The 26,226-nt window shown below is 41.8% G+C and overlaps 2 protein-coding genes across 7 annotated transcripts; both read left to right on the forward strand.

Moving 5' to 3' along the window:
- The first annotated feature begins 5,822 nt into the window (after positions 1-5,822).
- LOC124053111 (probable phosphatase phospho1) lies at positions 5,823-12,987 on the forward strand. Its single transcript, XM_046378075.1, has 2 exons — positions 5,823-6,664; positions 9,322-12,987. The coding sequence occupies exon 2, from the start codon at positions 9,358-9,360 to the stop codon at positions 10,123-10,125; it is 768 nt and encodes a 255-aa protein (XP_046234031.1). The 5' UTR covers positions 5,823-6,664; positions 9,322-9,357; the 3' UTR covers positions 10,126-12,987.
- A 4,955-nt stretch (positions 12,988-17,942) lies between these two features.
- On the forward strand, positions 17,943-26,042 carry LOC124053156 (gap junction gamma-1 protein-like). Of its 6 annotated transcripts, XM_046378136.1 has the most exons (5): positions 17,943-18,273; positions 19,249-19,322; positions 19,777-19,864; positions 21,145-21,320; positions 23,464-26,042. In XM_046378136.1, exon 5 carries the CDS (start codon positions 23,517-23,519, stop codon positions 24,897-24,899), a length of 1,383 nt encoding a protein of 460 aa, XP_046234092.1. In that variant the 5' UTR covers positions 17,943-18,273; positions 19,249-19,322; positions 19,777-19,864; positions 21,145-21,320; positions 23,464-23,516; the 3' UTR covers positions 24,900-26,042. The 6 variants fall into 6 exon arrangements, with proteins under 6 accessions (XP_046234092.1, XP_046234091.1, XP_046234093.1 ...); XM_046378135.1 differs by lacking the exon at positions 21,145-21,320; XM_046378137.1 differs by lacking the exon at positions 19,777-19,864.
- The last annotated feature ends 184 nt before the right edge of the window (positions 26,043-26,226 follow it).

The raw sequence follows: 26,226 nt of genomic DNA on the forward strand, positions 1-26,226 counted from the left end.
CAATCTGGCCAAGACATGGACCCAGCACGCACTAGTCCCCAGAATCGCTTTGAGTGCATTGAAAGAGCCCTTCAGCATCATGAGTCATTAATGGCATCTGTCGCAGCTGAGGCTAAACGGGCAGCTGCCACTCAAGAACAGACTCTCTCCACTTTAGTTAGCCAGGTGCAGCAATTATCTGCCACAGTGGCCCAATTAGCTCCTGTTTCCCCAGCTCCTGAACCTGTTCCACCTACGAGCTCCTTCCCTTCCCCGAGCTCAGTTTCTGAACCACGCATTGGAGCCCCTGAACGTTATGCTGGCGAGCCTGAGGGTTGTAACCCATTTTTGACCAACTGTTCAATTTTTTTTGCTTTACAACCCCTCACTTTTGCTTCTGAGGAAGCTAAGGTAGCCTTCACCATAAATCAGCTAACTGGAAGAGCAAGACTGTGGGGAACAGCTGAATGGGATAGAAGAACACCAGCCTGTGCTTCATTTGAAACTTTTTCTGCAGAGCTGCGCAAGGTCTTTGGGCATGGGGCTCATTCAACTGTTGCTAGTGGCCTTTTAAGTTTACGCCAGGGCAATAACTCTGTTTTTGATTTCTCCATTGATTTCCGTACTAAGGCCCGTCTAAGTGGATGGAACGAGGGAGCCCTTCGTGATGCCTTTCTTCATGGGCTGGCGGATTACATCAAGGATGAACTGGTGTCTCATGCCCTTCCATCCTCCCTCGATGATGTCATTGCCCTAGCAACCAACATTGATCTTCGCATCCAGACTCGCAGGAGGGAGAGACGGCAAGGGTCTTCTACCCGGTTACCTGCCCCCCTACCACGAGGATCTGCTTTAGATTTGCCCCAAACCATGCCCTGTACTGAGTCCTCGTCCAGCAATTCGGAGCCCATGCAGGTTGGCCGCACCAGTCTGACGCCCGAGGAACGGGAGCGGCGTCGCAGGGCCAATCTCTGTTTATATTGTGGTCGGCCAGGCCACTTCATCTCCCAGTGCCCAGTAAAAGGGAGGGCTCATCAGTAAGAGAGGAGATACTGGTGAGTCCATCCTCTTTCAAAGCCTCCTCAATTTTTGATCGTCCTCTTTTCCTAGTTAAGCTCCTTCTGCCTGAAATCACTCAAGCCTTGTCCTCATTAATTGATTCTGGTGCCGATGCTAACATTATTGATGAGGAGCTAACCTACCAGTTGGGTATTGAGCTGTTACCCCTGTCCGAACCTGTGCCCGCCAGAGCTCTTGATGGTCATCTGTTAGGGACGGTCACTCACCAGACTGAACCTATCAATTTACTGATGTCAGGAAACCATCATGAGACCATTCAGTTCCATGTCCTGCCTTCACCTCGCATTCCTCTGATTCTTGGCTTCCCATGGCTTCGCCGCCACAACCCACATATTGACTGGACAGCAGGGGTAATCCGAGGTTGGAGTTCTTTCTGTCATCAAGTCTGTCTCTCACAGGGAGCTGCTCCATCTCCCCCTCTGCCGTCCCATGGTCAGCCTGATCTCTCTAAGGTTCCCCCAGAATATCATGATCTCGGCGACGTTTTTAGCAAGTCTAAGGCCACATCTCTTCCTCCCCATCGGCCCTATGACTGTGCCATTGACCTTCTTCCAGGCACCTCTCCTCCCAAGGGGCGACTCTATTCACTCTCTGGCCCTGAGAGGGAGGCCATGGAGACTTATATTAATGATTCCTTGGCAGCAGGAATCATACGACCATCTTCGTCCCCTGCTGGCGCGGGGTTTTTTTTTGTTGAAAAGAAGGACAAGACCCTCAGACCTTGCATTGACTACAGAGGCCTTAATGAAATAACCACAAAGAACCGTTATCCATTGCCCCTTATGACAACTGCCTTTGAACTGCTCCAGGGGGCCAGTGTTTTCACCAAACTGGACCTACGTAATGCCTATCATCTGGTCCGCATCAGAGAGGGAGATGAGTGGAAAACAGCGTTCAATACCCCAACAGGCCATTATGAGTACCTAGTTATGCCATTTGGTTTAACCAATGCCCCAGCTGTTTTCCAGTCCTTGGTAAACGACGTTCTCCGTGACATGTTAGACCACTCTGTTTTCGTTTACCTGGACGATATTCTGATCTTCTCCAAGACTATGAAGGAACACATTTGCCATGTCAAAGCAGTCTTGCAGCGACTCCTGGAAAACTCTCTTTTTGTTAAGGCGGAGAAATGTGAGTTCCATCAACCCTCAGTGTCGTTCCTGGGCTACATTGTTGCTCAGGGGAATCTTCAAATGGATCCTGCCAAGGTATCAGCCGTTTCTGCTTGGCCCGTCCCAGAGAACAGGAAACAGCTGCAACGCTTTCTGGGATTTGCCAATTTTTATCGGAGGTTCATTCGGGGCTATAGTACCCTTGCAGCTCCCCTCACAGCCCTCACTTCCCCCAAAGTCGCATTCTCCTGGACTCCTCCTGCCAGTCAGGCTTTTGAAACCCTCAAGACCTGTTTCACCACTGCCCCTATTCTCCAGTTGCCCGACCCTGAACGACAGTTTGTAGTGGAGGTGGATGCCTCTGACATAGGCGTGGGAGCCGTTTTGTCTCAACGTTCTGCATCTGACCTAAAGCTCCACCCTTGTGCATTCTTCTCTCGTCGTCTGACTCCCCCCGAACAGAATTATGACATTGGAAACCGAGAATTGCTAGCCGTCAAACTTGCCTTGGAGGAATGGCGGCACTGGCTAGAGGGCACTAAGGTTCCATTCCTTGTTTGGACTGATCACAAGAATTTAGAGTACATTCGCACTGCTAAGCGTTTGAACTCACGGCAAGCTCGTTGGTCCCTTTTTTTTACAAGGTTTAACTTTTCCCTTTCCTACCGCCCTGGCTCCCGAAATGTTAAGCCTGATGCTCTTTCGCGCCAGTTTGTTAAGGACAGTTCCCCTGTGGAGTCCGCGCCTCTTTTGCCTCCTTCCTGTCTGGTCGCCCCTCTCATCTGGGACATTGAGGAGAGGGTGAAAGCTGCCTCTGTGGATCGGCCAGGACCTAGTTCATGCCCACCTGATCGATTGTTTGTACCTGATGGGCTAAGGTCGGAAGTTCTACAGTGGTCACACTCTTCCAGACTCACCTGTCATCCTGGTGTACTCCGAACCAAGGAGTTTTTGCAGCGACGGTTTTGGTGGCCCAATATGGCTGAGGATGTACGTGACTTTGTTAAGGCCTGCCCCACCTGCAACCAACACAAACCTTCACATGTTGCTCCTGCTGGGCACCTTCATCCTCTTCCCATACCCAACCGTCCATGGTCTCACATCTCTTTAGATTTTGTCACTGGCCTTCCTCCCTCGGCAGGGAATACTACCATCCTCACCATAGTGGACAGGTTTAGCAAGATGGCACATTTTATTCCACTACGGAAACTCCCATCCGCTAAGGAAACGGCTGAACTCATTCTGTTGCATGTTGTCCGTCTTCATGGTATCCCTGTAGATATAGTGTCCGATCGTGGCCCCCAGTTCACCTCTATATTCTGGCGGGAGTTCTGCAGATTGATGGGGGCCTCTGTTAGCCTGTCCTCCGGTTTTCACCCCCAGTCTAATGGCCAGAGCGAGAGGAAGAATCAGGAAATGGAAGTCAGCCTGCGCTGCCTTGTGTCGTCCAACCCCTCAGCCTGGTCCCAGCAATTACTTTGGGTAGAATATGCCCATAACACCCTTGTCAGTTCGGCCACAGGTCTCTCCCCCTTCCAATGCGCCTACGGATACCAGCCCCCTCTGTTCCCTGCTCTCGAGAAGGAGGTTTCCTGCCCCTCTGTGCAAGCCCTCCTTCAGCAATGCCAACGCACCTGGGCACAGGCCCGCAACTCCCTCCAACACTCCACCGAGCGTTATGCCAAGTCTGCCAACCAGCATCGCTCTAAATCCCCTGAGTACCAGGTGGGACAGAAGGTTTGGCTGTCCACAAAGGATCTGCCTCTCCGTGTGGAGTCTAACAAGTTGGCGCCCAGGTTCATAGGTCCATTTCCCATTGTGAGGATTATCAATCCCGTCGCAGTGAGACTCAGGCTCCCTCAGTCCATGCGCATTCATCCCACATTCCATGTCTCCAGAATCAAACCGGCTCCTGAGAGTCCCTTGGTACCCGAGACCCCCCCACCCCCCGCTCCCCGCATGGTTGATGGTGGCCCCGTTTATGCTGTCAGCCGCCTGCTTCGTTCTCGCCGCCGAGGGCGGGGCATGCAATATTTGGTTGACTGGGAAGGCTATGGCCCTGAGGAAAGATCTTGGGTTCCTGCCAGTTTTATTGTTGACCCGCACCTTATTGCTGATTTTCATCATGATAACCCTGACCAGCCCAGTCTCTCTTCCTCTGCAGCCCCTCCTGCCCTGCAGCCGCACCCCCTTCCTTCAGATCTGATTGATGCGGGACCTCAGGACCGTCAAGAGATTCAGGACGGTTTTGTTTGGCCTGCTGCTCGGGATTCCTCGGATGGCTTTCCTCCCTTTGCCCGTGACATGGAGGGATCTGCTTCGCCTGAATATTAGCCCTTTGCCTGCCTCCTCCCTTGTCTGTTTTGGGACGTCAGGAGCCGTCCCTTGAGGAGGGGGTTCTGTCATGAACTGCTGTCGATCAGTCACTGGTTTTTCTGTTTTCCCCTGAATGCTTCATCCATTTTCACCTCAATCAGCCTCACTGCTTTCACCTGTTCTCCTCACAGGTTATAAAGGCAACCCCTGTCCTTCCCTCTTTGCCAGATTGTCCCTCAGCACTGAATGACACTCCAGCTCTGTATGCCAGCTTGCCTTGCCAGTAGAAACCCTGTCCGCTTCCGTTTTGTCTCCTGCCCAGTGGTTTGGTAATGTACTCTGATTTTTTTCCCTTCGTTTTTGAAGAAGGTGTTTTTTGTTGTGACTTTACTTTTTTGCTGAAGAGATTTTTGTTCTTGGACTGTTTGTTGTAGTTTTTTGAAGAAAAGGATATTTTTGTTGTGGTTTAGTTTTGCTGAAACGGTTTTTGTTTTTTGACCTTTCAGTGGACTCCACTAACCAGCCCCGCTCCCTGGTGGACATTGGTGCCTCAGTTTTTTCGCCTGAATTAATTAATAAAGTTTTTGCTCCTCACCGACCTAGTCCTGAGTGTTGCATTTGGGTCCTTATACTCCCTGGTTTCACAAAAGTTCATGGACCATAAAATGTAAACACTGTGCTAAAAGATGAGGGGCTGATATGTTTTAAAAGGGTGGAGAGGCTGAGATGTTCTGACACAGTGATAACATTATGCGTATTGTCCCATTCTCTATCAGTGGAGAATGTAACCCTTGAGTGTTTATCTTGTTCTTACCCCACTTGTGAGTTTGTCCAGCTCTTCATACAGCAGATACTTTGCATAGTCTTGGGAAATTAGAGTTTGCCCTCTGCTTAACCCTTGGCTGTCTGTGGCTGACGGCAGTCTTATACTACTACTCTACTGCAGCAGACTCAGGCCAACTGAAATGTCTCCATTTATTTTTAGATGGATGTTTTTGATGCACAATGGAATCGTTTTTCAGAGCTACAACACGTGTCTCTACCACAGTCTCTAAGCAGTCTGGTTAGACAGCTGTTTGAAAGTCGTTTATTAAGTTGGCTGTTCTTGTTGCTGTACTTTGAATACAAGCACAAGCAGTCCACAGCACTGTACATTAGGACATAGTTACATGTCAGCTGCTATGAATTATGTTGTCCATTTTTAGGGACTGGGAAGACCCAGCTCCAAAAATGTCCAGAGAAGCAACATAAAGTTAGCTGGAAGCAGCTTGTTTGCAAAAAAAAAAAAAAAAAAAAAGCATAGTGTGGATTGAGTCATTAAAGTGAGCAAGTCAACAAAAGTATATGCAGGTTAGAGCAAAATACATATTGAACTGTTATTATCCAAGTCCAGTTCAGCTGTGTGCTGAGCCAGAACAATGGTGGGTAAGCACTTTAATTTAGTAAAACTAAGGTGATCAGCCAGTATGTAAATAGGCTGGTGATCAGTTAGTGATCAAAGAGTAAAGAGAGGTGTAGATATTGTAATGTGGTCAGAATAGATGCAATTGCAAATGGAAACAAAGGCGCCGTAAACGACACATTTGCAATCAGACTTCAAGGAGCCCATACGGAAACATAGCTGACATATGACAAGATGGACCCCTACTGGGTTGGCTCAAGTCCCCGGAAGTGGCTCCCAGATGTCTCTGAATTTGAAAGTCTGCTCTGCCCAAATATGTATTTCCTTTTCACTATTTGGAGGCATGTAGAGGCCAACTAATTTTCTAGCGTGTAGTGCCTCCTGTATGACACTTCGTCAAGTTTTATCTGCTGGAATGGCAACCTATTACTTTTACTTTAACTTTTACCGCATTGCCTACATTTTTTACAACAGTCACAGTAAATCAAGTCAAGTATGGTTATAGATGTGCGGCGATGTGTTTTTGTTTTCTCTTTGACGGCTGCTTAATTGGTCTATTTAGTTAAATCTAAAGAATGTTTCTCCCGGGTGCTTTTAATTTGAAATGCTTCGGCGGAAGCTTTGTGTTTACGCTGGCTGGCTTGACGTGGTGGCTTTAAATGGGAATACCCTCTGTGCTGGGGAGTCTCCTTTAAAAAATCTTGCCGCGTCACTGGGATGCGGTCGCCGGAGCCGGGCACCTCGCCTACCATCCCCGTCTGTATGAGCACCCCCGGTAGGCCTGATTTTCTGTCTTATCCGGCAAAGATTTTTTTTCTTCATTTGTCATTTTTCTCCATGTACATTTTTTACTGCTTGGATTCTATACCGTTCAGACATATACACCCATTCAGCCTAATGACTCCTGACAGAGCAGCGCTAATGACTTTCAGTGGTAACCTCTCACACAGGAATAGCACTGCAGGGTTAAAATTAGATAGCTTAGTGTGTAAATATGCCCTATTAATAATGTAGCTGCTGAGGGAGACCGGGCGTACGCTCACTTGGCACAACGCGTCGGTGGAGCCAACCTGCAGGTTACAGGACGTTTAGATCGCTCGGCACCCGAACCAGCTGGTCTCATGTTATTACACTTCCAGTGAGCTGACATTGTCGTCATAAAAGTGGTATGTGTGCACTTCATCATGTCCCGTCAGGCCAGCCTTCCCCGCGAACCCATACAATAACATACATGAAGAGAGAGACTCTTTATGTAAGGAAGGGACAACTGCTGCTCTTTCGTATATTATATTAAGGTCTAAGTTTAATCCTTTGGCAACAAATTTCATTCTGCTACAACTGCAGGCCTATGTGGATTTATGCTGTTTGCATAGCCTACACGGTGTGAGAGCTGAAAGCCTACCGAGCAATGGCTATTTTCGTACATGACCTTCCTAAATCACAAACGTAAACTTACCACGGTGTAGTGCATACTCTTATTGTATTGCTACTACATGAGACTGTGTAATTCTGAATGTATCTGAACATGTATATAGCCTTTTGTACTCTATAAGTGTTTTCACAGGCCTACGCAACTTGTTTTCAAAGGGGAGATAAGTACTCACTCTTAACATAAGCAAAGCAGAGTCAAGTTTATTTATGGAGCTGAGCAAACTGATGTACAAAGAGATTTAATAAAACACAGGGATGAGCAAATACTAGCAGACATGAATAAGATAATATAGCCTTTAAGTTAATTAACAAAAACAAAAGAATGTCTTGATAAAATCATAACTCAAACAGCTTTACACAAATGACAAAATGAAATACAAACAATAAAAACAAGATCTAAGATTTAAAAGATCTTAGAGACACAGTGTAAAAATAACAGTCCTTTATTTACTTATTTATGGTAAATAGCTTTTAATGTTGTAGTTGGTCAGGAGGAGAGAATTTTAACTCTCTATATACTGCATACTGTTAGTGTAATATATAATAATGCGTCTTGTTTTATAGGCAATCATGTGTTAAATCTCATATTCTGTTATTTGTATTGCCTTACAGAGGCAGACAGAAAGTGAAGTCGAGAAAAAGGGTCTGAATATTTTAAACACGGTTCCCACCTGGAGTGAGAGGGAAGCTCATGGGCAAGTGTCTGGTGACCCATGGGGCTTGGCTGGGTCCAGCGTGCAAGAACTACATGGTTTGCAGTGGACCCACCATTCCGAAGCGATAGGCGTTGGGGTTGGGTGCATTGCAATCTGAGCAGCAGGCAAAGAAAAGGACACAGGCGTGCTGACTGCTGGTGTTGTAGACTGGTTCTAGCAATGTGGAACGTAACTCCTTAGGTGGGGGAGGTGGAGCAGTACCAAGTAGAGGTAGTTGGGCTCACCTCTATGCATAGCTCTGGGTGTGGAACCAAACTCCTGCAGAGGGCCTGGACTCTGGTCTTTTTCCAGAGTTTCCCAGGACCCAAATGTGTTGGAGTTTTCCCCAGGGAATGAGAGGGTCGCCTCTATGCAACTGCAAGTTGCTGAGAGCTAAACTCTGACTGTTGTTTGTGCGTATGCACCAAACAGAACTGCTTAACACCCAGCCTTCCGGGAGTGGCTGGGTGGTGTCCTGGAAGGGATACTACATAGAGACTTGCTAGTTCTGCTTGAGACAAAACCCAAAGGCTTAAGAGGCAAAACCCAAAACTTGTTGCCCTTGCAATTACATGTGATCAAAAGTAACAATTGTATTGTACAGTAGCTGAGCAGACTTATTCTTCTCCGTCTCACCACTGCTGGTTTGTTTGTACCGCTCATAATTGTTCCACTTATGGTAAAGGTATGCTGTAACTGCTCTCTCTTCACTCATGTTACCACATGTCAGCAACAGTGGAGCCTTGTGCTTTAGATATACTGGCTATGTAAAGGTGGACTTGGACCTGTGTCAAGATCTGGCATGTATAAATAAATGTCTGAGTGAAGTTTTTTTCTTTCTCCCAGTCCTAAAGGAATGAAGGAATGTGTGTGTGGAAAACTGCAATGACCTGAAAATGTTTCTAACATGTGTTCCTACAGTAATTTAAACAAAAACCATTTGATATTTCCCAAAAATGAACGTGGGTTATGTTGAGATTGTTTTCAACCATGTGATGAACATCCTGTTTACGTGTTGTTTAACTTCAACTGCTCCCCTCCTTTCATCTTGTAAACACATGTTTCCCCTACAGCTGATGGCCCAATTAAGAGTATTTATACATTTTGATGTTTCCTCAGCCCTGTGTGGTTTGGTGCAACAGTTTAATTAACCCTGGATACAGTGTGATGTCAACCTGGCATCCTGCCACTGGCATCTTATTTTTAGAGGAGGCTGCCACAGACCAGCAGAGAGTTCCTCAGAATCTGCTGTCCTTTAGAAAGGAAAAAAAGCTAACAAATTTTCATTCCCTTCTCCTTCTCTTAGAGAGGGACCACTCACCATTTCCTCCACACCTTAAAGATGACAGCCCCATCAAACCTAACCCGTACAGCACCACAGCAACAATGCTTTTTGGTGTTGTTCGACTTTGATGAAACCATCATCAACGAGAGCAGTGATGATGCTGTGGTGCGAGCTCTGCCAGGCCAGCAACTTCCTGACTGGCTGAAAAACAGCTACAGGGAGGGGCACTACAACGAGCACATGCAGAAGGTCTTGGTCTATATGGCGGAGCAGGGCGTGTCCAAGGACTCCATTCAGTCAGCAGTGGAGAAGATTCCACCCTCACCAGGCCTCCTGAACCTCTTCGAGTATCTGCAGAGCCACCAGCAGGACTTTGAGGTGGCAGTGGTCTCCGATGCCAACATGTACTTCATTGAGACGTGGCTGGAGCACGCTGGGGTGCGTCACCTTTTCCGGAGGATTTTCACAAACCCTGCCAGTTTTGATGCGACTGGTCGGCTTGTGCTGCTCCCTTTCCACTCCCACTCGTGTTCCTGCTGTCCTGACAACATGTGCAAGCAGGTGATCCTTCGGGAATATCTGGCTAGCCGACAAAAGGAGCGCGGTGGTGTTCCCTTCCACAGAGTATTCTATATAGGAGATGGGGCCAATGATGTATGTCCCTCTCTGGTTCTGGGGCCCCAGGACACAGCCTTCCCCAGGAGGGACTACCCCATGCACAGGCTGCTGCTATCCCAGGCAGCCAAGTTCAAGGCAAATGTAAATCCTTGGGTCAGTGGCGAGGACATAGTGGACTGCCTGAAGAAAATAATGGAGGAGAGATGAGATCTGTGTATATGTGTGTGTGTGTGAGTGTGTGTGTGTGTGTGTGTGTGTGTGTGTGTGTGTGTGAGAGAGAGAGAGAGAGAGAGAGATGAAAAGGGGGGCAATTATAGGAACAGTTCACCAGCCCCATCGTCCTGGTCAGCAGCAGTATAGGCATGATTTTACCCTGGGAACACTTGGTACAAGTTGTAAAGACATAGATGAATAGTGTGCATCTATTTTAATCACCCGTTTGAAAAGCAAATACTTTGGAAATACACTTATTCACTTTCTTGTTGAGTTTGAGGTGCCACTGTGATGTCTGAACAATGAATATGTAGCAGCCATTTAGCTTAGCATAGCATAAAGACTGGAAACAGAGGCAAACAGCTAACCTGGCTATGTACAGAGGTTACAAAATTTGGCTGCAAACTTCAAAGATGACAAAGATGTATCTTATTTGTGTAGTCCATACAAAAAGTATGAAAAGTTTGTTGATTTTATGGGGGTTTAGAGAGATTTTTCTTGGATGTGGGGAGGAAATCTTACTGCACCTGGCCAGGAAATGATCCAGTATATAACCCAACATAAAACATTGAATGATCATTTTTAAATTTTGCTTTATGTATGGATTAAACAAAGCAGATAATATGTTGGGCTGAAAGGCAATCTTTGGATGGAGCCAGACTAGATGTTCCCCATTGCTTCCAGTTTTTATGATAAGCTAATGGCAGCAAATAAACCATACAGACAGGAGAGTGGTATGAATGAATAAATGTATAAATGATAAACTTGGGTATTTCTTTAATTCTGAAATCTTAACTGATATGTTTTAAGTGTGTATGCAGTATTAGAACTTGACTTCCACTGGAATGCAAACAAACAAGCTAACTGGTCAAGATTATCATGATCAGTAATGGAGATATGCAGTATTGATAATGCACTCATTTCTGATCAAAATTCTGAAGCTCCTAACCAAAGCTGCATTGGTGTTTTCCTGAATGATGGACATCCAGTGCAGCCAGCTCATTTATCACACCACCCTGTTCAATGTGAATGCAATTTACTTTACATTTGAATTTCTCAATATGTTTGACATTTCTGAGCAATCTTATCCATGAACTTTGATATCATATGTACTATAAGAATAATAAGAACCATCTTAAAACTGTTCATGTTTTGGTGGGTCTCTGTGTTGACACGCTTCTTTTTTAAAACTCTGCATTTAAGGCCTTGACGAAGGACACAAGTGGGATCAGGTGTTTTACCACTACCTGGGACAAAAGACCACACATGTCGTGTCAGGCAGGTACAAGGACGGCATAGAACAGGGATAAGGTGACAGTATCTGTGTTCTCTCCACCGCTCACTGTTGATACCTAATCTAGGCTTGGTTATACAATGGTAATCTACACCAGCATGAGATCCAAAGGGAATGCTGTAGCCATATGCCTGCACTTTGGCCCTAGATTATACCCTGTGACTCTGAAACAACAAAACAAAGTGTAATGCCAAGTATCAAATGGATTTTAAATTCTGTTTCTCATTAGTTAGCACTCACTGTACTTATTATTATGTATTAAGTGAATATTAGTGTTGATAAAAGGCTTAGGTCTCTGCTCAGGTTGGGGACAGTTCATATTCTCTGAAAAGTCCAATAACATTTTTTAATGTATTCCCAGTAAGCTAGAGTGTTGTGAGTGAAAGAGGTTTTAGCCTCTTTAGCATAGTTGAATAATTAACTCAACATGTAACCTCATTTTGCCTCACTACATTTTTGACAGCAATGAGGATATCTATTTAGAAATATGAATATGGTGCAGTTGCACTCATGCTGATGGTTTACAGTGACATTAATATTGTGTTTAAATTCAGGAAATTGTGCAATAGAGCTTTTTCAAACAAAAAGTGGCAACTTTTTGTTTTTTCATCCAATAAGCTGGCTAAATTCTCATAGTACTGGGGCATGTATGCTGTACATTTGTTGACTTTTGCAGCCTAATTGTTAGCATGCACACAACACCCAACGATATTGGTCCTGTCTACTAAGCAGTGGTAGTGTAAATAATTAAGTGTATTTTCTATTTTAAATATTTCATCCATGTTCCTATACTGTACTCCTTGTCCAAACCATTGCAGTGAACAATAAGAAAGTTAGGGTGCTGTTGAAAGGCAGCAAAACAAGTAAAGAAAATGTCTGCTAATTGATGAAACACTTCTAGCCTTAAGAAAACAGCATTACACTGTAAAAGTGCTGTGAAGTTCCTTTAACCAGAGTTTTAGTCTCTCAGGGAGTACAGAAGAAAGTGGTAACTAGCAAATATAATGTTTTTGAAAAATTGCTGTTCTAAGAACAAATTGTTCATTGTGATTCAAAATCTGTCGACGTGTATCAAGTGTAATCAGTGTAACTGGAGTTTGATCCTGAAATTCTGTGAGATTGAATCCTAATATATGAATTCTTTGTGATTAGGAGGCTAAAATTGTGTGACCTTTGTTTCTTCTGGTGTTAGGCGAAGGTTATTTTAATTCACATTACCTGTGTACCTGTAAAACTTCCAACTCCAAGTTCGTGCAATAAATAAATACTGTATTCTTGATAGGATGCACAAGATATTTAAGATGAAACAGACTTGACATGTAACATTTTCAGGGATGCAAATTGACCCAAGATCACCAAACTAAAGTGTTTTTAATGAAACTTTAAAATGATATTATGGCTTCACAAAAAGCAATTAAAATTATGTGTTGTTAGGACTCTGCTTGACTACCATGCTACCTTTTTTGTGGTTTGCTGTAACCTGTATGTGTGTGTCTTTAATTAAAAATCCAGTTGTATGTACTGTAAAGTGTATCAGGAATATAAAGCCATTATGTTATTAAGCTGTTTCTCTTGTGTGTTTCATAGCTAACACTGTCTAGTTTCCTTATAAGAACTAATTAGGCTCATCAAAACAAAATCAATTGGTTTTGTAGGATCATATTGATAAAACAATCTCACGTTAACATCACCTTATTCGGATTTTGGACTGTTGGACAAAAAAGACCTTTGAATGTCAGTAGATTCTGGGAAGCAGTAAGGGACATTTTCCCATTTTTTTTGTTATTTAATAGTTAGTTGTTAATTGTTTGGAACTGAGTAAATGTAATGAGTAATGTCATGTCATTAAAACATCCAGTGTTATTAAGACTGAGCCTGAGACTGTTTTGTCCACAGCTGTTTCCAAGGTCAAGAAACTATTTTAAGACTCAATATTAAAAATGTGTTGTGGGAAATGAACAATGTAATCTGAAAATGGTGTCAGATGAAGGAGGATGACACCATAAAAAGTTCCTAAAAGACAGTCAAATTAAGTCTCAACAATAAAAACAATTCCAAATCAGTTTGGGCCAAAAAGTTGAAAGGAGTTTTACTGATATGCACTTGTTGATACCACTGATTTTAATTTAATGTTTTGGGAGAGGCAACTTCAAGCTGCTTTTGAAGAAATTAGAAGAGAGTGGGAGAGTGATTTAGGGGAAGAGACAAGGAGAAGAAGCCTAACATGATGCAATGTGTCCTCTCAAAGTAGGTGACATGTTGATTTAGCAACAGAGGCAGAAGCAGGAAGTGGAGGACAGAAGAGACCTGGAGTGAGAGGAGTCATTCAATCCACTTTCTCAACTTGCTGCTTCAGACGGGCAGAGGACAAACTAAATGGATGAGAGTGCTGACGGAAGCTGGAGGCCAGTGGAAAGAGAGTCAGCAATATGGAAGGGGAAGAGGAAAGATTGACAGCAGCACTGAACTGTGAGGATATAGGAAGACATTAGAGAGGAGCTTAATAAGCATGTGCTACAACCATGGCCAGAGCAGTGACCTTCTGTGGATGCAAAGGGTTGGCTATGGAAAGGTGGCATGCGGTTACATTTTTTTTTAAATCAAACAAAGTCATCCAACCATGTCTTTATGGACTTTGCTTTGTGCTCTGTGGCACAGTCATGCTGGAATAGAAAAGGGCTTTTCCCAAACCTTTGCCACAAAGTTGGAAGCGTAGCATTGTCCAAAATGTCAAAAAGTCAACTTTACTGTCAATTCTGCCATATGTGCACCACATAGGGAGGTTTGAAATTGCGTCACTCTAAGACCCACGGTGCAGTAAGCTGAACACTAAATAACAAAATGTAAATATATAGAATATAAAAAAAAGCTAAAAGCATAAACTCAGTAAGATAAAAAGCCCAGTGCCTGAAAAATAGCCCCACACCACACCTGAATTTAATAATAAAGAGGTGTGTCTCAATACTTTTGTCTATATTGTGTAAGTCTATACACAATAGTCAGTAGGGAACAATTTACAGTATGTGCACAGCTTGACCAGAGGATGGCGCTAAGTCAACGTATCTCTACTTCAGAGTGTCCTGTGCAGTAACACACTGTTGTCAGTGTGTGTGTGCACGTCACTTGGGTGGGTTAAATGCAGAGAACAAATTTCGTTGGAGTGAGTTCCCTCCAATGACAAGATATGTCACTTTCCTTCCTTTCCTTTCGAGTTACAATCTACTTAGAATATTGCAAGCTAACAGCAGTTGTGTTGCACTGGGCATTAATCTAGAAATCCATGTGACAACAACAGAATGAGGCATCCTCGGGCGTAAACATCAGTGCTGATGTGAATCATGAAACAACTCTCAAAAAGTATGATGGCAAAAGCTCAAGGCTGTGGCGACAGAGATGATGTGGTGCTCGTGTACGCTCCATGTCACCATGTGAGTCACCATGTGAGTTACTTAGCAGAAGTCAGACAAGTCATTTGTTGATATAGTTTTCTTACTTGTGTGGCATTTGGTCCATTTTGCCTGTCTTAATTTTGTTTCTGCATTTATGCCGAGTAGGCCTAATGACCTTCCTCTTTTCTAGTTTGACTTCTGTCAGATCAGATTAAGACACTGCAAATGTCCATCTCTGCATACAATCTCTCCCCACATCTGACTCCCTCTCTCTGATCTATTCTGCCAATCTGTCCCTCTGGGTAATTTCATGTTATTGTGGTTGTCTGCCATTATATTTTCTGTTGTCAGTGCAGGACCCTTAATGATCATCATGTCACCAGCACAGAAACTGACACAGCCCACACTTAGTTTGAATTTATTTATGTATTTTTTTCCACATATACAACCTTGTTGTACCCCCATTATGATTGAGCTATTACTCTCTGGAAAACCTCTCTGTTAGCTCTGGACTTTTGCAACTCTCAGCTCAATTGATCCTACCAGAATTGATCCTTCAATTTAAGTCCTATTGAGGCTGACATTGTTAGGCAAAGAGAACATGCTGTGTCTATTATGATTAAATTGACAAAAGAAAACTTGCCTTCCAACCCAATTTTCAATGACCTCGGGAGGTAAGTGAATGGAAAGAAAACCCAATTAACATTAGACCTATGGAGAATGATGACAAATCGTATTTCAGGATCTCGAACTTGTCAATAATGGCCTTGCCGCCTCCTGTTGTACCCCCAACAATATCCCCACACCGGCTGATGTAGCCCTGCCACCAATAACAGAAGACTCTCAACTGTTAAAATGCTTTAAATTGGCAGGGCTATCCGATGATTGCTTTTATTGATACGCTCATTGATTGTTTTTTTCCATTACTCTATTATTTCTTCTGAGGTGAAAGATAACTCAGTTAAGGGACTTGAATCTTGTAAGAGGTCACTCTGAATTAGGATGTGGACTTCCTATGCCAAAAGCTATCAGGCTGATTAGTGTTCTAAGTATCCCCAATCGTCTGTGTTTGATTCTTCTGCTGATAGTTTACGAATACAATGCCAGCCAAAAGTCAAGCTAATAGCTTTGTGTGGCAGAAACAGTGAGTTAGCAGTGAATGGAGACAGAATGAAGTGTGGGCTGCCTGAGCTGACGTTTGTCTATGTCCTTGAAATGAATGGTAGAGATAAAACTTAGATTCCTTCACCTGTAGGTCAGCAGCCACAGAATAAAACAATATTTGAATTGTACTGGTATGTCCTTGAGAATTGTAAATATCACAAAAGAAGCCCCGCTGCATTGTGAGAACTGTCGCACATATTCATGAGTCATCTGCTGAAGCTGTAGCAGTTGAGGAAAACTAAACAAAGGCCATGCTGAGTGTTGAAAATAGCTGATTTAGAGCAGTGTTTTTGACAAAAGAAGTCCATGATGTTAGTAAAGGAGTACTCTAGGAATTTAGTATCACACTTGTATAAAATCAGGACTGGTTTAAAAATAGGATGTTCAATCTTGAAGCAACAGAGGCAAAGATATACTTGCTTTTAATCTTTTACCCTTATTCTATTTCCTGGGATGTCTCCTGGCTGCTATTGCTATAGAAAAAAGTCAAGTCCTGAATGTGGTTCACAAATAATACCATACCATATAACCCCTGTTAGGAAATCATATAATTTATCATAAACGCATAATAAAAGGCCACATATTCTGACCAGTCATCATGATTATTATATCAAAAACATGACCAGCTGATCCCAACCCAGAGCCATGCGGGACAACTGATTAGTGTGGCTGTAAGTGGTAAGCAGTGGTTGATATTTATCAGACTGCAGTAGAGGAAAGTGTCTCATACTCATGCTCCTCCTCCTCCGGCTAGTCCTTCATGTTGCTAAAATGTAGGTGGAAAGTGGTCAGATTCAACAGCTACACTACTACATCCCCACTGGTGTAGACAGGAAGTTCAAAAAACACTTAAAATGGTATGGTATGGTACGCTATGGTAAAAATAAAAACACTGTAAATGCGAAAACACACTTCCCACATTACAAGAAGTGCCTTTTAATTGAACTCATCTTTAAAGCTTCTCACAGTTTGTTCAGAGGTTGTTCACATCATTTTCTGGCACTTCAGAAAGCTCCCATCAGAACTACAGATGATATTATACAGTTGTTTTTACAGACTGAGTCTCCATGACGAGCTCACTGTGTAATGTGTAAAACCCGTGGAGCACCCCTTTAAGGAAACCTGTTGAGGGCTTGATAGCAGAACGTATAAAGCTCCTGATCAAAGCAAATTTTATGGATTTTGTGATTTGTATCCACAGCCTGATGGAAGAAGATGAAACAAACTGTTGGTGCCTGTTCAGTCTCAGATTTAGTCTGAAGACAACTGTGTGGTAAAATGTGTTGTCTGACAGCTCTGGTCTTTGCCCTTCTTATGAAGACCTGGCTAGAGACCAGCTCTTTCTTCCATTTGTGCAGCGTGGAACCGGAAAAAGCCAGAAACTCTGAAATGAACCATGGCATTCTATTCAAAAAGATGTAGGAGTATCGATAAAAACACGTTTCCGACACGCTCTGCTGCACTGACCTCATCTCCAGGCTTTGTTGACGAAGCAGCAACTGTTCAAAGTGGACAAATCTGTCATTTAAAGCCAAAGTCCTCATTTGTCCCTATATGATCTTCCACATGTCCTTGATGACAGATGGACAAGGATGAGGAAAATAGGTTAGAAAATATGTGGCTACAGAATAATAGTCTGCCTGTGCAAGGTCTACTGGTAGAACTGGTCTTCCCCACATAAGGCTTAAGACTTCTGATTGACTGGCGATAACAAATGTAGGTGTGACATTGATTAAATAGTACCTCATAAAATATTTTTTCTTTAAAGGACCACATATCCTTATATTTTATATGAACTGGATACAATTAGCTCTGCACAGAAGGTTAGGAATTTTCTCAGTGGAGACTGGAGAGTTTTTGGGTTTTTTTTGCCAATTAGGAATGTCAATAAGAAAAACTATGATGCCTGACTCGCTTTCTCTTTCACACACACACACACAGACACACACACACACACACAAGCTCCTCCTTGCTTGCACCAACCAGTTTCTCTGTGTCTCGTATATGCAAGATCTCTCCTTCTCCACTCCAGTCACCGGAGTAAAAAGTCAATTGAACTCCCAATTTAGTAAGAGCTTCACTCGCTTAATATTTTGGCACTATTTTTACGCGCGAACGTCTAAATCGTACTTTTTGCTGTAATTCGGCGATGAGGATCATATTTGCGCTTCACAAACTTACCGTTTCTTGCCGGTTGATTTGTGAAGTGTTAACGTTGGTCCAGCTTTCTTACCGCGAGCGGCGCCAGATGTACGTCTGAAAAGGTGATTATGCTGTGGTAAATTCACACATGAGGTAAGTAAATCTGTGTTGTCCTGTAGCTTTTGAAAGTATTTTTGAGAGAAAAAGTAATTATTACGGGGAGGATTTTTTTTGTTGTTGTTTTTGGACTTTTTTGACTCAGTAAATTCATGCTGGGTTGCTGATTTAGCTAGCTGTTTTGTTAACTTTAATTGTTCATCTTTGCTAGAAGGTTCGATTAGTTAGTTCGGTTCAACTTTGTTAAATAATTATAACATGTGATGTTGTAATATTTGGTAGGCATTAAAAGCATTATACAGCATATTTTAATCAGAGTTTAAATGAAATAAACAGCCCTCTCTGTAAATATTTTGACTGTTTTTTCAACACCATTAGCTAAACTCATTGCTAGCTTAATGTTGCTAGCATCAGTTTATGATCCAAAACCAGAACTTCTCCTTCCAGAACATCTCCAGTCCTGGTTTTGGAGATCCAGGGAGTTTAATTTATGAAATGTCTGAAAAACCTACATCAATTTTCCTGACATGCAAATTGACCTCCAGTTAAACCCCCCAAAAATCAAATTATCCTACTAAGTTAAGAATGATATAAAAGCAAGAAAATCATCAAAGCTTCACATTTCCAAAACTGGAACCAAAGAATTTTGACAATTTTTTAGAATTAAGTAAATAATTAACCAACTGTTTTGAATGTATTTTCAAAATTGCTGTCAATTAATTTTCTGTAACATTGAATCTGAAGAATCTGCGATTCTTGCAGACCCTATTAAAGAAACTTGGCAACTTCAATTGCAATGTTCAGTTTTTCTCTTTCTCACTTCAGATTGAGTTATACAGACAGTGTTATAAAATTATCATATTATATGTTATAAAAATATTTGAATACATGTTCTATTAAAAATGTCCACGCAAAATCAAACAGAATTAACAATTCTCCTGTCCAGTAATAAAATGGTGTGTAATTTGATTAACCAGATGTTTTACTGTATTATCTCTGTCCACTTTGCAGGGACACAGGGTTTCAAATATCACTGAAATCTGGCGAGGAAAACGACCAGGACAGGAAGGGTAAAGCAAACAGAGGTAATAAGAATGACTTTAAATATGCAAGAATACATCTAATTTAAATTCATTCAACCCTACAGTGCTATTATTTTTTTACTTTTGGCATTGGTTGTAAAAGAATAAGTAGGGGTATCAGCATTTGTTGAAAAATAAGTGTGAGTAGTGTTGTGTCCAAGAATAGGTATTTGTAGTCCGTTCAGAACCTGTAATCTGTCATAGCTCCTCACTGAAAAGACTTCTAAATTCATGACCTGACACTGGGGAAAAGAGCAAAATAATTACTATGATAAGATGGCCAAGATGGTCTTGTACAAGTCACTAATTCTCAAGTTCATATAGTAATACTGGCTAATCCCCAGTTCTTTTCTGATGGATGATTGATTACTTAAGCAAGAATAGAATATTTGTATTAGCTCGCCATGCCAGAGGCTTGTGTCTCGATCATGTTATGTTGTGTGTCTTCCATGTGTAGTCTGACATCTTTGAGTAGAGGGCCTCCGTACCCTGTGGGCTCTGTGTCTGGTTAAACAGTGATAGGAGAGACTGAGTCGAAAGTTTAGGTAATTACATTACATTCCTTCACTGTAGCATTTCCAGAGTACAGAAAGTTATTTAATTTAAGTAAGTTTGCAACGACTTATATAACGTGGTGATGAAGGGGCACCATAATGGAATAAATGCTGTCTGTTAAAGGCAAAACACTTCCCTCCTCTTTATATGCACTAACTACATAAGTTTAAAGTTAAAGCAAACTTATATTTGGCCTATATATATAAAGTTCTGTCTCAGGGTATGTTGGTGACCTACACATAGGCTGAACATTTGTAGCAATTTTTCATGTACAAGCCCCCTTACAGGCGCCATCTCACTGCTTGTCATTGTGGATTGGTGTTTGTCCATGGATCAGCATATAAAATATATTTTCTTATGTCTATATGACATGGCAGGTGTTTGTTGCATTTAAGACCTTTGTTGCTTATAATTCTGCCCTCTCATTTTCCATTTTATTCCCATCAGTTCTGTTGTGTACACTATATTTGTGATGTAGAAGAAGCCTCATATTTTTAAAAAGGGAAGTGCAGTGTTAGCAAACTACAAACTTTTTTCAGTTGCCTTTCAAGTTAAAAGTGTGTGTTTCATAACCAAAAGATGTTGGGTGGAGCATCACTATAAACGCTTTGAAGGAAACCACAAACCTTCACATTCACAGCTTGAAGCCTTCTTAGATAGGTATGTGCAAAGCTGTCTGCTCTTTAAACTTACCCTCCTCAAATAGTTCCTTTACTGGCACTTTGGGAAACTGGAGGCTGTTGGTCTGCGACACATCTGGAGAAATGCTCTTTATCAACTTCAGGCATTCGATGTGGCACTACTAGCAACGTGAGCTCCAGAGCTGTTGTCACTTTTTGAGACTCTGCAGGTCTTTTGTAAAAATGAATTAACTTAATCTACAGTTTTACAGAAAGACAATCTGTAGTTTCATTTAGATACTTGCCAAAAAAGGAGTTGACATTGTTGACTGACTAGTTATAATATAATACTAACAACAATATTCTTTATTTATATCGAACCTTTCATAGCAAAGTTTCAAAGCGCTTAATAAATAATAATAGTAGAAGTAGAATACCAACAGCATGAGCTAAAATATAGTGCAAATAGACTATAATAAAATCAAGTAAGTAAGTAAATAAAGTTCAATACAGTTAAAATAAAGTTTAACATTTTAAAACAATATAATGCAATTGCAACAAAACCAGACCAGTAAAAATAAAAAATGAACAATTCAAAAATGCCTTTTTATGAAAATTTTATTTTATTTTATTTTATGTTTTTTATTAAGTGGTTACTCAGCTGGATCACCTGAAGTTTTCGGGCTGCCTGTTCCAAAGTCTGGGGACATTAATAGCTAATGTCAAGTCACCCCTTGTCGCCAGCCTGGTCTGCCACAACCGCTATATACCTGTCTGAGGACCTCAGGCAACGTCCTGTCATACGTGGGATTAAAAGCTCATTGAGGTAACTAGGACCAAGGCTGTGAAGAGCTTCAAAAGTTAACAATAAAATCTTAAAAATTTTAAATTTTTGAGTCAAAAAATGAGCAATGTGAAGGATTTTTCTTTCCTTTTCTCTCCTAGTTTCTTGCCAACTGCCAGACTTGTGTTTGGGTGGTGATAGCTACTGGGCCTCCAGATAGTACATTACACAATAAGGCCAGATGTGCAGTCTTTTTTTAATGAAACAGACGAGATTGTATGGGGTGAGGAAGCGTGTTAAAAGCAGCTGGACCTGGTTTCATTGGGGTAAAATGTTACATTGACTCAAAGTGACAATGTGTCAATATGTCCATTTTGTCAGTGGGAAAAATTCACTTCCATGCCATCAATAAAAGTATGGGGAGCCTTGTAAATGCGCAGATTAACATAAATTTCAATCTGAGTTTACAAGAGTTTTGCATAGGAAGAGTACAGGTGAAAAACGAAAGAACTGATTCTCAATTGGGATGGTTATAGCCAGAGGATCAGTTGAGGTCCCAACTGAAAGCTCATTGAAAGAATCACTAAAACAAACTTTATTTTTCCAAGCAGTATAACATAATTGACTTCATACAGTGGCTGTCGCAGAACAACCTCAAGGCTGTTCCTTTATCACCTGATCTTGTTTGCCTTGTGTTTGTCCTTTGTCAGCAGACTGATGTCATGTGCATTTTGCAGGAGCCTCAATCAGTGACAAACTCATAGACAAATGAGCATTGCACATGCAGACATCATCTGTCCCACAAAACTTGACAAAAATCTGAACCTCTTAGATTTCCTGTTACACAAGTGACTTGTAGTGATGCCTGCAGCATAGGGTTAAGCCAGATGGGTACCTGCAGTTTAGAGTCCTTTCAGGGTTAGATCGAGCATGAAGTTGTCATGTTCATTAGGGTACAAAAAAGATTTTATCATCTAAGTTTGACTGATTTTTCTACACTAATTTCAATCACATGGAGTGATTTTATTCTTTGCTTTCCATCTTTCAAGGCATTTGTATATTTGCTGTTTGCTGTCTCCGAGGATCTTTTCACCCATTCTTGTAGCTAATTACATTGCAAAGAAATGTCTTAGCTGCAGTTAAAGATCTAACAATGTCATATATCGGTAAATACTAAAAATGTCCTTAATTAGTAGAGTATAGCCAATATGGATCGTCAGTGAATGACTTAACTCACTGTGTGACTTCATGTCACATTCACTGAGGGTGAAAGGTGGTTACATTTGAAGATAACATCATACATCTGAAAGCCTGAAGGTAAAGGTTTATAAGGTTTAGGTTATTGTATTCACAGCATTAATTCAGCAAACCAAGAGAGAGAGAGAAGGGTATTTGAAATAATAGCACACTGGCTGTAATGTGTTAATCTGCTCATACCCCTGATATCACCGCTACTCCTTATGTGGAGTACTTGCTCCATTCTGGATAATTACTGGACATATTATCTTTGTAATTTACTCATTTCAAAAGATGTTATGATTATAATTGTTGCAGTTAGAGCTTGATATTAATAGCACTTAAAATGGCAGTGGAAAATGCTGACTCCTCTTCATGGTTTCATTCTTTCAGTAGTTGTTTTCCAGCACAGAAAAAATGATCTCTTTAGCCAGATGAGAATTGTTTTAGTTTATGAAACATCTGCAAGGTCAGAGGATGTAAAATGCCTGTCAGGGACATTTATTTAACAATAGCAATTATGGTTAGACATTCCATCGTTGTCGTTAGTTTTCCCTTTGTGTACAAATGCCAAGGGTCTGTTTAGACACGTGTTTTAGAGCGCAGCTATTAAAAGAATCAAGGATGAACGTGTTGTTATTGTGGAGAAGTGCAGTATTTGATAACCGTGTATACTGTAGGAAAGACAAAGTACTTGAAGCTAAAATACTTTGCGAATGCGGCAGAAGAGTGTGGGTGTCTTTGTAGCATGATAACCTGTGGATTTTTTTGTGTGCATGGAAAAGAGAGACTACTTAAAACACACACAAAAGACTGTTAGTAATTTTTTTTCTCTCTCCACATATCAGATACTGTTAGGAAGGAATTTTAAAATGGATACTTTTTTAAAGAGTTTCTTGCATGTTACAGAGGATAATCATTTCTGCTTTCTGCTTTTTACTCTCCACAGGAGAATAAAAGGAGGTGTACGTTGCCTCTCACTGTAGTTAACCTGCCACTACCATGAGCTGGAGTTTCCTGACTCGTCTGCTGGAAGAAATCCACGAGCATTCTACATTTGTGGGCAAGATCTGGGTCACTGTCCTCATTGTTTTCCGCATTGTACTGACAGCTGTAGGAGGTGAGTCCATCTACTACGATGAGCAGAGCAAGTTTATCTGCAACTCAGGCCAGCCGGGCTGCGAGAATGTCTGCTACAACGCTTTCGCTCCGCTGTCACATGTCCGCTTCTGGGTTTTCCAAATCATTTTGGTTGCTGTGCCTTCGCTCATGTACCTGGGCTATGCTGTCAACAAAATTGCTCATGCAGAGGAACAGGCAAACAGCGGCGGAGCAAGGGGATTGTCTCTGAGGAAGCACAAGAAGAAGCACTATCTTGCGGGCAGAAAGCAGCACAGGGGCATCGAAGAGGCTGAGGATGACCAAGAAGAAGACCCAATGATCTATGAAATGGCAGAGGACGAGAGTGATGGCAGTGGAGCAGCAAAAGCAAGCAGTTGTGATCGAAAAAATAAAGTCAAAGTGCGCCACAGTGGGCGCCAGCGTATCAAAGAGGATGGACTGATGCGCATTTATGTCCTTCAGCTCTTGGTCCGCACCGTGCTGGAGGTGGCTTTCTTGTGTGGTCAGTATGCCCTGTATGGATTTGCTGTGCCTGCCACCTATGTGTGCTCAGAAGTGCCATGCCCTCACAATGTGGACTGCTTTGTGTCAAGGCCTACTGAGAAAACTATCTTCCTCCTCATCATGTATACAGTTTCCCTGCTTTGTCTGGCTCTCAATATATGGGAGATGCTTCACCTGGGCATAGGTACCATCTGTGAGATCGTACGCTCCCGTCGGGTGCAGCTCCCTGATGACGAAGTGTACGGGCTGACACAGGGACAAGGAGCTCTTAATGAGGCAGCACTGAGCACAGAGGATTACAGCAGCTACCCTTTTTCTTGGAGCGCACCATCAGCTCCACCTGGGTACAACATTGCCATCAAGCCTTCTTTGGTAACTACAGGGCACCATGAGCAATCGCTACCCATCACTGATCTTACTACCACCAAGATGGCATGCCAGCAGAACCACGTGAACATTGCCCAAGAGGAGCGCCAGCAGTACACCGATAATGGCGAAAACCTGTCCAGAGCAGCGATGGGAGATGCCTCCAGAAGTGCTCAGAAGGATATCCATCAGCCTCAGAAAAGGCTGGAGGCTGACAATCAGGACCACAGCCAGCCACAGAACCATACTAACAACCACAGCAAGCTTCACCGCGAACGTAAACACCGACAGGCCTCCAAACACACCTCCGTCAAGGCAGAAATAGACAGAGGCAGCAGCAGCACAAGCAGTAGCAGAAAATATGGAGTCATAAAGGGTTCTGAGTGGATCTGAAACGCATTCTATATCATAACATTTTTTGCTTTGTTTAAACAAAGCAAATCCTTGTCAGTCAGGCTCAGTATTTTTTTTTTTGTTTGGTTGTTTTTTTTGTCCATACTGTGTATAAAAAACATACATAATTTCTTAATATCAGGATCTACCTTGTACCAGTCCACTGACATCTCGGCCTTATGAAGATCAAACGATTAAATTATGTGAAACATGGTTAACATTTGCTCTTCATTGTTCTCAAATTGTGATGATAAGTTGGGTTTTTTTTACATTTTATTTCTAATTTAAGCTGAATATCTTTGGGTATGGGACAAAAAGTTATTTTGAAAACAAACTTGGCCAAAGGGAAAGTGTGACAGTCATATTAGTTGCATCCCTAGTTTGATTGCAGTTGTGTCACTTATGACAAAAAGGTTTTAATTAATATAAATATTATGTTCATCTTTTATGTCAATAATAATTTGGTCTGAAAATAACAACATCCATCCAAATACTGAAAAGTTCTCATTTCCTACTTTGCTTTAGATGGAGGTTTCTACTTTACAATGTCAGTATAGTGAATACAACATTGGTATTTATATTTATGTAGCCTTAAAACTCAACAGTACAAGATAAATCCTGCTACTAACATGTAAGTGACAGCTTGTAGGAAAATCATTGAAGATAATGTAAAGCAGATGAAAAATGTTGTGACCCTTTAAGTGTGAGAAGTGCCTTACTTAAACAGATGAGGTGCTGCTTCCTGTTCACTGTACAAATGTTAAAAAGGTAACTGTTTACTACCAAATGTCCTGACAGTATTGCGTGAAAACATGAGCAAATTCATACTGAATACCTGGTTAGTTCTGCTAACATCCAAGCTTTGAACAATATTGGTGTTTCTGATGTTTTCACCAATGCAGGTTTCGTAATTTAACAGTGTTTTTCTCTCAGTCCATTATTGTCATTATTTTTTGTAAAACAATGGCCTGTTTTTCTTCCCCCAAGGCCATGTCTTTTTTTTGGTCATTATTAATACACACAATTTGTGGATTTTCAAATTGAAATGTCATTAAGGCTAGTCCTTTGCACTGTGCCAGTGTTTTTGTTAAAACTATTTTTCTAAACAAAAAAGTGCATGTTTTGAATAAAGAGTTGGTGTTATTTGTCTCGTGGTCTTTGTCTTATATTTAACTGTTTAGATAACAGTGTGAGTAAATCTAAATCATCCTATGGGTGGAATATAGAATTTTCAAGTAACAATGAATATATTTAATCCATATAAACAATTGGGCTATCTTACTCTATTAAGTGAGGCAAATATAAAGATTCAATTTGCCAATGCAAG

Source organism: Scatophagus argus, chromosome 21 (assembly GCF_020382885.2).
Source record: "Scatophagus argus isolate fScaArg1 chromosome 21, fScaArg1.pri, whole genome shotgun sequence".
NCBI classification, from domain to species: Eukaryota; Metazoa; Chordata; class Actinopteri; family Scatophagidae; genus Scatophagus; species Scatophagus argus.